A 13,321-nucleotide genomic window follows, 5' to 3' on the forward strand; every position below is an offset into this window, starting at 1 on the left:
TTGGATTCCAATAATTTACTTTTAACAAATTCACGAGTATACGTCACGAGTATTCACTTGATGATATAGTGAGTTGTGTTCACCTTATTAACCACCGTACGCACTCAGTTTACGCCTAGCACTGAAGAAGGTCGTTTATATTCTCTTATAACATCTTAATTGGAATCGTTGAACAATCCTTTAGACTTATATCATTCAAATATAAGTCTTCTTTTATTTACTTAAATCTCGCTATGAAAATGTATAAACTCTATGAGAAATGTCTATTTATAGAGTTGTCTCCCTTTTAAGTCACTCTATTAGTTGTACAAATGAATTTGTAAATTATTTTTTAAGTTACTTTTATTTACGAAATGATTTATATCAACTATAAATGATTTTTTTTTCATTTTTCTGAAATAAATCTATGTATCTATGTAGTTCTTTTCTTCAATATATTTTGAAAGTCAAAATGAGTTTTTATGTTTGAATTAAAAAAAATTGACTAAATTAGTATTCATCATCAGATATTAAATCAAAAATACTCTACAAACAATTTTTGTTTGGAAAGACTTGCGGAACTAAGAGTCTGAAATACAAAAAAAAAATACAACAAATATGTCAATTTAATTTACCCAATTTTATACCAATCATGTACCTATGATTTAAACGAATTATGTCAAAAACCAAACAAATCAAAAACAAAACAAAAAAAGATCAAACCAAACAAATACGATTATTTTAGGATAACTTGTTTGGTAAAATTTCAAGCCATGTTTCATATCATTACTTATTCCCATTACATCATGACTTTCGGCTGTAATTATATTTACTATCTACCTGAATTTTTTTATAATGTCTTATACAATAAAATATATTTAATGTGACGGTACAGGTTTAACTAGATTAACTGTACTACATGTATATTTATATATTGCATTTGAGGATTTTGTCTGGTTGTCTATGTTAGAAATAAAAAAATAGCATTTTTAAGTGTAATCGTGGTTTACTGATTTCGATTACTGATATCCTTGAGAACTACATGATTTTCAAAATGATTCTTCATGAATCAATTTACTTTAATTTTCATTTAATTAACAGTAAATTAAAGTTACTATGCAAATTCTATGTATAGATGGATTTATACACATTTTTTCCGATCTTAAAGACGGATTGGCCTTCGTCTTTTAATGTCTTTTGGTATGTTTTAAATATTCAACAGTTAACAATTATACCTGAGTGCCAGTTCGGATATAGTGTGCAATCTGACCAACCCATATGTTGTTACTGTTGTCGTATTCGACACCCGCGCTGACCCAGTGAGTTTCGTTATCTGTTAAACCTGTTGTCGATACAACAAATGCTTCAAACGTTATTGTGTATGTGTAATCAGCTAAAGATGCACCACCAGTCCCACCAGTAACATCTCCAAGATTGATAACTGCACGAGTGGACAACTGTACCTTTTGCTGTAATTATGATAGTAAAATTAACACAAAATTTTAAACGGATGATAAATACTGTATTACTCAATGGGAAAAAAATATATACAAAATTCTATGATCTGCTGTAATTATTTGCATATGTTCACCATAGCAGAAATAAGTTCAGCGAGACAAATAACAATAAAAGCTGAGCAAAACTTATGTATCATAACAGATTCTTACAGTTTCCCATAATTATCTTTCTTAAAATATTGATTGACAATTATCACAGGTGTCTTGAAACTTTTAAAAGTACCATTCTATTTCCATGTATTTTTTATATGTAAATTAAGTCTGCGTTTTTTTTTTTTTTTTTGTTTTGTTTGTTTTTTTGTTTGTTTTTTGTTTGTTTTTTTGGGGGGGGTTGTTTGTATTTTTGTTTTTGTTTTTGTTTTGTTTTTGTTTTTGTTTTTGTTTTTGTTTTTTTTTTAATATACACCAGTATTCAGGTTATTTTATTTACGTAATATAAGATTCCAATTATTCTTTCTTCTCCCTATTTAAATACCAATGTATGATGATATTAACTTACTCCTTTTGTTTCATCCGTTATATGTCTAGTTACAGCATCGCTGCCAGTTTTTGTCAAGGACCCAGAAGCAGGCGGTGTAACAGTTATTTCACCCAGTGCCATAATGGTTACATTTGTTGATGGAAGTAATTCTATTGTAACGGCAGATGTCGTTGCTTCTGGAAATTGAACTTCCACTTTCATTTCAGTTTTGCCACCAATATAATGTTCAACCACGGAATCATATGGTGGAACAAGAGAAACATCAAGGGTCAATTCTGAAGGAGCACCGACGCTGTTGACTGCAATATAAATGATACCAAAACAATTTCTTAAATTGAAAAAGTTTGGGTTAAAAAAAAAAACATAAAGTATTAGCAGTAGAATCTATATTCAGGGTCATTTTTCCATAATAGAAATACCATATTTGCACGAAGACCAAATTTTATGACATATTTTCACTAAATCCTGTCAGACGATTTTTATTGATACTTTCGTTTGAGTAAACAAGATACGATTATCAGTTGCTTTTGGGATTTTGAACTTGCTTACAGAAAAAAACGAATACTCTTTCGAGGTAGATACAGCTAGCAGTCTTTTGTCTTATTTGTAAAGGTGTTTGCATTCTGTATCGACCTAACGAGTTAAATCAGAATTCAACAGATTTTCATAGTTCGTTTTATTGTTGTTGTTTCCTAACACTATCCCATGGTAGGGGAAGGTAGAATGGTCAAAAACATGTTTAACATTGCCACACACTTAATATGCCTATCCAAAGCCAGGAACCTGTAGTCAAGTGGTTGTCGTTGTTTTTTATGTTCATTGTTATTCGTTTCACGTTTTTTTTTTATACATTAGGTTGTTTTCGTCTTTTATAAATAGTTTCACTTCATTTATTTTGGGGGGCTTTTACAGGTTGCTTTATGGTATGGGTTTTGCTCATTATTGAAAACCGTGTAGTGATCTGTGTAAGTTTAAATCTTCGTTGCTTGGCTTTTAGTGGATGATGTTCATTGGCAATCATACCTCATGTCCTATGTTCATACCTGTATTATTTTCTCTTTAATTTCTTAACGTGCTTATTTTATTTTTGTAGCATTCAAAGAAAGCATAACATTAGTATATAGTTGCAACTCTTTGTAATAGCATATAGACATTCATTTAAAATGCCAAAATAACAATTTATGAAAGTTTTTTTTTAAGAATTTCAACAGCAATAATGCAAAAATGACAAATTATTGTATATGGTATTAAAATGTTGGTGTTAAGAAATACATAACAAGTTTATTAAAGTAGTTCATTAATTGTTTTCATGGAAACAAAACCGTTGAAAATGTGTTTTCTACCAGTACCGTTAAATTATTTTGTTAGTTACCATGGCAAAGGTGTTACAAGATGTTTTTGAAAGAATTGCTTCATACAGAAAAAATGCAATATTTGAAATTTGTGATTATCAGTTTTGTCCTCATGTTTTGGTCTTTACAAAGAATTGTTTAAATTAGAGTGAAAAAATCTGGAATGGATCTTGTAATATGTCCTTTAGACACCAAAGTGTATAGATAAAATTAAATCATTGATGATTGAAATCAAGGCAATAAAGCGTGAATGAAATGGCAAATACTCATAGGAAAAGAAAAACATGATGTAGGAACACCTTAGTGTCAAACGAGACGTCTGTAAAACGAACGAAACAGAAAATCTGAAACGAGCTGCACAAACTTGCTTAAACCAGCACTTCATATTTATTGTAAAACAGCCACCGTATTGTCATTTTAAGATCACACGAAAAAGGAAGAACGGCTATGAAAGATGTTTTTTATTTGAAAACTGGCTCTCATATCGGTCATATGGGTCGTTTTGGGTCTAATAAGGACAAAACTATCTATAGCAAAAAAAACTTGTTCTTGTAATTTTGTGTATGACTTGTGAGATAAAAAGGTTTTGGAATATTGTTTCATAGTAGTGGACAATTGGCCAATCAAAATCGACGAACACAGTACAAAAAGTTCGCGTAATTTTGGCAACCACTGTCATAACATATGGGATGTGATATGAAAACTACGGATCCATAGGGATGTTGCCACAGATGAAAATACGATTAGAAATCAGAAGTCATCGCGTTTGTTCATATATTTTAGTCAATTGTTTTTTTCTTTCCATCGATCTCTAAGAGTAGGTAAAGATATGAGACTGATTTCATAGTGACTGTAGGGTCCTTTATCTCAAGTTATTTGGTGGTAGATGCTATGTATAAAATTTCAGAATCTAGGATTGTTAAAAAAACAAAACGTTATCATCTTTATAGCAGAATCGTCTGAGCTCAAAAGATACGGCTAAACAATGTTCTTTCTTTGGATAGGATCAGCTATAAAGTCAGACTTACAAGAGTGACTGATTGATTGTTGGGTTTTAACGCCCGAGCAGCAATATTTCAGCTATATTCAGGCGGTGAACATGAAATGGATGGTAAAATGAACATGAAACGATGATGAAATGAAACATGGGGTGGGACACAAGGATAATGGGGTCAACAAAAAATTTGATTGCAACTGGAAAAAAGGAGAAGTGGGTAGGGTCGGGCAGTATGGCCTTATGTGGCGGAGCCCTATGGTTCCTATTCCTGGAGAATACCACATAAGGGTTCTTTAACGTGCGAGGAACGTGGCATCTTTCCCAACACGGTGCACCACTATGGTTTGCGTCAAGGTTTTCCGTATTTTAGCCTGACAACCCCAGCATGTAACACGCCAGGGGTACCCCATTCCACCTCCTGGGGCACACAACCCAGTTGCTCTGTGGGCAAAGCGTCCTAGCCCCCGGTCATGGTTCTGAGCACTAGTTAGTCGTCGCCTTTTACGACAAGCTTAGCGCTGCTGCAGGTCTATTCTTTTGACACCCGGGCCTGCACGGGGCGACTTACAAGAGTGAAGGAATGGGTCGGCGAGTACGGGACTCAATTTGTTCCCTTTTAAATACCATCCCGTCTGTTGAAAAACACTGGACAGATATATTGTCGATAAAATATGTCATCATTCTGACAACATCACCTTTGGTATATTTAGAAGATGATTTGTAATTGATTTTTACAACATATGCAGAATCTCTACAAAGTACTATGTATTTACATCTAGGTATTCTATGTTTAGACTGAAAATGATGTATAGTGCATTTAAGTCGAGTCAATCAAAAAGAACTGATGTATACACTTATGTGTGATATTTTTTCTTCTATAATAATGTAATCACTTTGAAATAACTTTAAAATAGATAATGACAATACGTACTATTTGATTATTCATTCAACTCTTGTCAAAACCTCCCAAGCATCAAATTAAGTAATAATTTTGTCTATCGAGGGATCGTTGCAATTTATATTGCACAGAATTCGGAAAAGCAGCAAAAATATTTACTGGGTATTAACGCTTGGTATTAAAGAATTCCTCTTATGTTTTATTATTAATTTATTTAGTATTGTCAGCATGTATAAAAATTCTGACTTGTTTCAAATTAAGTAGTGTTTAATATGCAAACAAATGCGCCTGTGCCAAAGGCAAGGGTGAAATCAATTGGCACAGCAAGATTCAATTTTTGTATTAACTCATCCTCACGAAATAAAACCAATAAATGTTTTAACTCAAAAGTTGTGGAACCAAAATGGAAGATAAAGGCAACATGATAAGGACTCAGTATTGCATTAATATTCCCATAGACTTCTATAGCTAAATGCATATTTTTTAGGATTTAAAAAAAAATATGACTCAATAAAACTTTCACTTGTGTAGCATTTCTAAGGACATGTCAAAAAATATTTTCCCGCAAAAAAGTAGGGTTAGTCCACGAAGATCGGACAGAAAAGTAGTCTTGAACTATAAATTGCCATTTTCTCTACTTTTACTTTCATTTTGCACTCATCAAACCAACCTTTCCAGTGGAACATTTTTATGTTAAAATTGGGAAATCATATTACGCGATAGGAATTTTGATAAAATCTTCTTATTTATTTTTTTCTTTTTTGTTTCCTTGAACAATATGAACTACATTTCCAAGTTTAATAAGGTTTTAAACAAACCGTGAAAGGTAGCTGATAAGAATATATCTGAAGTCAGAGTTCTCTAAAATATACAATGTAGATGAAATGTAATTTTAATTATGCAATATTAATATGATCGTAATTTTTGCATCTATTAAATAAATTCAAGCCATTTAATTCCAGTAGACATGAAGGATCATCAGCATTTAGCAAAAGAAAAGCATGCTTAGTAATTTAACCAACTTATCTTGAGATATATCATCTAAAAGAATTGTAGAAGAAAAGCAGTTTTTTAACTTCGATGTTTTAAATGTATAAGGAATAATTCGGGTGTATCTTGTTGACATATTACAAAAAAATATTACACTTATGTGTATATCATTGTTCTCTGACCTTAAATATACTCTTTTGGTTTATTTTTTTTATTATTTCTTAATGTTTCCAGTGTAATAAATTTCGATAATTCACACTGTGAAATAAATTCGGCAATTTCATTCTTGGACTTTCTCCCGCCGAAACATCGGAACTTTGATATCAATCAGCCAATCACAAAATAAAAAATTGATGTTGAAAGTATCGGTAAATTATGACAAAAATCTATATAATAAATAGGATAATCAATTGGTTATAGTGAAAAACCAAAATTATTTAATTATCCGATTCGATATTAATTTTTCGTAGGTTTTGGTCAATTGAAATGATCAAATTACATCCTGATATGGTAAATAGTTTGGCTATTTGAAGGAAATTTTATCCTATGAGAAAAATGTTAGGAATTATGAAAACAAATTTCGCGATGCGCTAAAAAATAAAGCACCCTCACTAAAACTGAAAGCCAAACAAACCTACAAGCAAAAAAGTCAGTAACAACACCCCCCCCTCCCGGAAATTAAATTGTGAAAGGGTATAAAGTGAATTTATTTCTTTCCTATTTGGTTTTATATCTCTAATGTAGATGTATGTTGATATTTCCGAATACTTGTACTCGTTTCGGTATTCTAAGGTATGTTACTAAACATAAAACATTGCTACACATTTCGAGAAACAAAAAAAACCTTGGCAAAGCTCCCTCTTTTAGAAAATTAGGGAGCGAAATCTCCAGTTTTTATTATACGGCAAAAAAAAACTTTTTATACGGTCGTATAATGTTATGGCGCAGTCGTCGTGATCGGCGGCGACGTCGTCGTCCGCGTCGTCGTCGTCGTTGTTTGGGGACAATTCTTTTCAGTGCGATAACTTTAGTTTTGGTTGACAAATTGTTCTGAAATGTTGATATGATTTTACCAACAACTAAGAAGATTCTTATTTAATTTGGACTTTGATGCCCCTGCCGCTTTAGAAAAAGGGGCCAAGAAGGGTAAAAATACGTGATTTATTAAAACCAATAAAGATCATTTTTTTCGATTTTAATTATTCCATTTTTAATATGTTCTTTATTTAACTCGGGTAAACAAATGTACAGCAGATTTTATGTGTTTTGGACCATTTTCAAGTTCTAGGGGGTCAAAGTTGGGCAACGCCTAAAAACATTTTCATAACTTTTTTTTCGAAAATTTTATTTAATTGGACTCTTCATTGGATTCCTCATTAATAATCCTGCCTGCATTTTTCAATCGGATTTCGGATATCTCTTACGGTTTTCGAGTTATAAGGGGTCAAAAAAAGCCACACCAGAATAAATGATTTTTTTTTCGTTTTAGGTCTAATTTGAAAAAAAAAAATTTTAATATTTTTGCAATATCTGTACAGCTTATTATATCTTATAGGTAAAATAATTGTCAAGAAGTAATTAAGACGATCATGAAATACGTTGATTTTACAATATTCCACTAGCGAAGTGCAAGCGCGTGTCTACACATTTCAAAATACTTTGATGCAGACATGCTGATCCCGATTTCACCAGGACATCATTGCATATGAATAGACAGGGGGGCTTTCTTTTTCCTGTATTCTTTTGAACATTTCTTTCATATTCATGATTTCGTGATTTCTATTTTATCAGATTCGGTAAAATCGTATTTTTTTATTCATGACATCCACAGTCGTATTAATTTAATCTAGTATCGTAACTTTTTAATACTTTTTATTCTTTTTAATATTGACGTTAAAAGAGTTTTTACGTCGCATTTGCCCTTTTGGACCTCGTTCGAATTTCGCATGGTGTACGCGTGAATAAACAAAATATATAAATTTTAGACGTTGTGACATTTTGGTTAGACACAGACAAAATGCTGCGCTAAGATACATGTTCAACCAAGTACCATTATTTTTAGAATATACTATCTGCAGCATATATACATGTAAAACTCAAAATTTCATAGTTATTAGTTCACTCAAAGCTAACGAAAAAAGCTTTCGATAAAGACCGGGTAGCACCCAACGTGTAGAAGACGTCGGGAAAAAGACAAGGTGATATCACAGCATACGTGCATATTTATCTACTACATGTATTAGACAATAAACCTCATTATGTTTTAGAATAAACATGATATTCTGAATACTTATACAGTCCTTTAAGCGTGAATATACTTTGGTAAAAATACTATTCGTTGTGATATTTTACAACCGTAAGCAAGAAAGTAGCCAATGGCCAACGTCGAAAAAAATAAGATTGGTGACATAATTGAAATACGGACAAAAAAGCTTTTAACAAATAGACTGATTGAACATTTTATATATTTTTTCATTGGGGTTATGTAATAAATTGTCAATATAGTTAATAAAAGTCCCGATTAAAAAAAGCCGTTCGCATAACTTTAAAAAAAAATGTCTAACATTTTGTCTTCAAATCGATTTCTTTCCATTTTTACAATGTCCATATCAAAGGGGAGACATTTGTGATATTGTAATACGCTTTGATCTTATCATTACGTCATGAAAAATATCACGTCGTCTGCGGCACAAACTGCTCTTTCCAAAAAAGTTTGTTTTATCAAAATACGCCATGAAACAATCTAGATATATTGGTAAAATGGGAAGCAAGCATTTCTTAATTTTACCCGTCCACATATGAAAATGGACGTTCTTGTGATCGAATAGTGCTTTCCATCTACAATTAATGGCATCTTTCAAAGATTTATGATTATAATCTTAAAACAACAACCATTTTCGAACATTTTAATATCTATATTGCCTTTGATGACTCCACATTCTAATGGCAACAAGTTTTCGTAACCAGCCCCGGTTCAGTCGAATGTAACCCCAACAACGCACGCAACGTCTGAGTATTTAACTCGTGCGCGGAACAAGTTCCGTACATTCGTTAAATCTAGACGTTCTTCGGCACTCGTGATAATATTTTGTTTATTCACTGTTTCCAAATAATTATCCTATCCTTTTCACTGGTTCTGTATTGTCTAAATCCAAACCCCAGATGTTACTTCTTTCTAATGTAAACATAAGAAAAACACACAAACACCCCAATAAAAATTTGAAAATCAAAAATACACCTTATATTTTGAAATGGCTCAGTGATATCATAATTGGTACAATAAAATTTAAAACGCGTTGGAAGCCAAGAGAAATGTTTGAAGGGCAAACAAATTCCATGGTAAGGGAACGTTTGTCTGTTTTTGTTAAGTCACCTTACATTATTTTTTTTCTAACAATAAACAATACTCATAAAATATACAATGTTCTCGTTTATAACGACTAAAAACAGCTATATTTATTTCACCATTTATTAAAAACAGACGATGAATTTCTGTTTTAGACACTCGGTCAACTAGTTCTTAGAAAAATACACTTTAGTGATCAGGCATCTTTATAAAAGTTTTCATCTCATTTTTTTTTCAATATTAACATTAAACATAAAAGTACCAATAAACTAGAATTAATCTCTCAGCAAATATTGGTGAAAGAATTCTTCAAGTTCCACGTTTAACTTCTAGTTAAAATGTCCATCTCTACAAGCTTCAACAACATTGTATTTGAATAAGTGCTCTAGAAATTTCTGTTTCTTGTGATTTTAACTTGCCTTCAAATTGTCTACAGAAACGTAACACAATATTCATCATGAATAATGGATTTGAAAAGAAAATCTGTTAATTGGTTCATTTGAACAAAAATGATAATCATGACATATTTTCCTTGTATTCTGAGAGAACTAAGAAAAACGGAAAAGAACAAATCAACAATATTACGTCTTTTGTCAGTTAAATTTGAATATGTATTTAACTCTTTAAGGTAAAATAATTCTTTGTATCTCTGAATTTATTTTATTGTTTATTTTGTTTATTTTGTTTTGTTTTTGTTTTTGTTTTTTGTGGTGGTGCTGGGGATTCACATAATCATAAATGATTTTAAAAAACATTCATAGTATTCAATGGCAACTTAAAGTTCGCCGCTACAATCTTTTTTATATTTTATTTAAAACGCAGGCATAAGATGTTCGTGAAAATTTAATTTAAATTATAACCTTACAAAATATCAACATCAACAATAAGCTTTATATTTTCATGACAATATGATATAAATAAATAACATGACATGTATAAGATATATGGATTTATATGATCATTCGAAACCTAATATTGATCCAGAATTCAGTACGTCATTCCAAACTTTTCGAACTTGATTTATATAAGTCGGTCTTCGGATTAGGAACAACAAAATGGTTAATGCTACCCTACCGATGCACTTGGTCGATGCCCTCAGTTGTTAGTGGAGTCTGGATTCCTCATTTACTTTTGTTTATATGTGCGCATCATTTTGGTAATTTTGTATTCTTTGTTATTTGTGTGTAGTTTTTTTGTGTGTTTAGTCTTTGATTATGCTCTTTTTCTATTCCTGGTTACTTGATTTCCCTTGGATGATTTTGTACTGTGGTATTTATTTGTCACTGAAACTATGAAATAAGAAATAAAGAGCTTAGAAAGATGTAGACAAACATTTGTGAATAATTCATAAATAAGTCTTCTGATTTTCATGAACAATAAAGGTTATTTTGTATAAAATAATTTTGTATTGTGACATCAATAACGTCGATTGGTTCTCACTCCACGAATCAAAGAATCCTAAACTAAATAACGTTTTGAAAAAGGACAAAACCTGAAAAAGAATGTTTTCAGTTTTGATAACCCGTTTACCTATACAAAGCGAGAATATCATTGGTGTTTTTTTTTTTTTTTTTTTTTTTTTTGGCATTCGTTTAAAATAAGATTTTCATTCTTATTACGATAAAACGTACGACACTGTGTAATTAAGTACCATTCTTTGTAAGAAACAGGCAATGGATGGCGCATCATAATCCTCAAGTGTCTTTTTGCCTCAAATATATTCAATACATCTAGAAAACAACTGATAAGCTATTGAATTTTATCCGAACGCATCTGTGACGTAGATAATTTTTGACTGCTTATATAAGATTGCAGGAAAATTTTCTCGCCATTTTTCCATAATGCATTTCAACTAGATTTGACCTATCACTATCTTCAAAGGGCAAATTTCATAAACACTTTGATGGTTATTTCAGGAGGTTATCAGGCATAAATACTTGGTAAATGCAATAAAATCGCTTTGTGCTTTTTTCTTTATGTGCCACACCTTATACACATTTTTCCGATTCTAGACTGAGAAGTATATAAAAGGATATTAAGTGATTATTCGTATGTCAAACCGGCTTGCGTTTATGGAACGATTTCTTATGTTTTGTTATAAACTCTAACCATCTGCTTTCGGTAAGAATATCACGGTAAATAAAAAAAAGACTGCAAAGGAAAACAATGACGTTAAGAGGGGAAAAACAAGTTAACTGTCTAAATAAATCTTTTTAAAGGGGCAATGAACAATACAAATTGAATGTTCTTTAAATACATAACCATTTGTGCAGAAACAACTGTTCGATCCTATTTTAGAACATGAACAATGCATCTGAGAAGGCCTCCAGATTTGCAACATTGCAATTGTTTATACATAACATTGTTCAGTCGAATTCCTATTTAATATAAAATACCTGTAATAATCGATACAATAGCCATATAATTATTTATTTGTGAACAGAACTTACTGTGAATCAATTTGTTTAATATAACAACACTGTCCTATAAAGCTTTTAGAAAATGTCAATAACGAACGTGATGGTTGTCGTTTTCAATTAGGCCACTGGGTAACACTAAGGTTAAACGGGGTCACAGACTTCCAAATGAAGAAAATGGCTTTTATCATCTTCTATCACAAGGCAGATTCTAAAGCGTTGCAACATATTTAACATGGTATTTGGAATGGATAGAAATTGAACTAACAAAATAAAACAATTTGTTCATGGGGTCACTTATATAATTAGGCCGGATGTACCCATAATTTCTTCAACGATGAAGGCTATACTAATTCTACAGTTGTGGTCAAGATGTACTTTTATATGTCATTTGTCCGCCTTAGACTGCTTATGGTGATGTTTCTGCGACCTTTATAATCTTTTGACATTTGTTTTAAATACACGAAATAAAACAAAATTCTGACAGGAAAGAAAATACAAATAATAACAGAACATTTATCAAGTATGTTTACTTACCGTCTTTCGTTGAACATGAAATTAAGACCAACAGACATAGCGGAATTTTAAATCCCGCCATCTTCCCCATTGTGGCACTTTTGTTCCACTGTCGTCTGTTTGGTGACAGTTCGATATTCGGATTACCTAAGCAGAGAGACCCGTTGTTTAGCAACCAAAGGTAACTCAAAGAAATGCGGAGTATATATTGAAACTTTCAATATGAATAATACATCAAACCAAAAGATGGAATTTAAAAATCGATGAGCCTAAGAAGAGAAATATTCTATGTTTAAAATCAATATATACCTTGTTATTTGATGCAGCAAGATAGAATTTTTAATGCTTTACCCGCATCAGCATTCTAGCGGATTTTAATTTACTGACGTGTCAGGTTTTGTTCGGTTGGAAAGCGAATTATTGATTACTTCATTATGGTTTGCGATGTAATTTACATGGATTAAAAACTTTGAAATATGTGTTTTATTTCATTGTTGCTGACACTTTTATAGCTACCTGTGTATTATTTCTCTTTTACTTGAAAAAGTGGATGTATATTTTGTTGATTTATTTTTAAATATCATTTATGTTTTTAACATTGTTTTAACAGTTTTTTTAACATACAATGCATATTGTTCCAAATTTGGAATTGAAATTCTTCAGTCCTGTACCAAAAATTGATTTATATCATATCAGAAAATAATGTCAATGCAATTTATATTGGTTAAAGGCATGTGGTATTCATTGGTGTGTGTTTAAATGCCAAGATGGTATTATCATGTAATAACGCCCAGAGAATTACGTCATAGCAATACTCGCTTCGGATTT

The 13,321-nt window shown here is 31.4% G+C and overlaps 1 protein-coding gene across 2 annotated transcripts in view; it reads right to left on the reverse strand.

The window, feature by feature from the left end:
- LOC148627535 (uncharacterized) overlaps window positions 1–12,741 on the reverse strand; it is a 28,067-nt gene extending 15,326 nt beyond the window's left edge. For both annotated transcript variants that reach the window (XM_088574408.1, XM_088574400.1), the window contains exons 1-3: window positions 12,515–12,741; window positions 1,996–2,276; window positions 1,215–1,448 (exon numbers count right to left, since the gene is read on the reverse strand). In XM_088574408.1, coding sequence (XP_088430534.1) covers window positions 1,215–1,448; window positions 1,996–2,276; window positions 12,515–12,584 — 585 coding nt within the window. In that variant the 5' untranslated portion in view covers window positions 12,585–12,741. The remainder of the gene's footprint in view (window positions 1–1,214; window positions 1,449–1,995; window positions 2,277–12,514) is intronic.
- Window positions 12,742–13,321: the final 580 nt, after the last annotated feature.

This window comes from Perna viridis, chromosome 1 (assembly GCF_037379345.1).
Source record: "Perna viridis isolate PV_CMFRI_1.1 ecotype Kerala chromosome 1, ASM3737934v1, whole genome shotgun sequence".
NCBI lineage: Eukaryota > Metazoa > Mollusca > Bivalvia > Mytilida > Mytilidae > Perna > Perna viridis.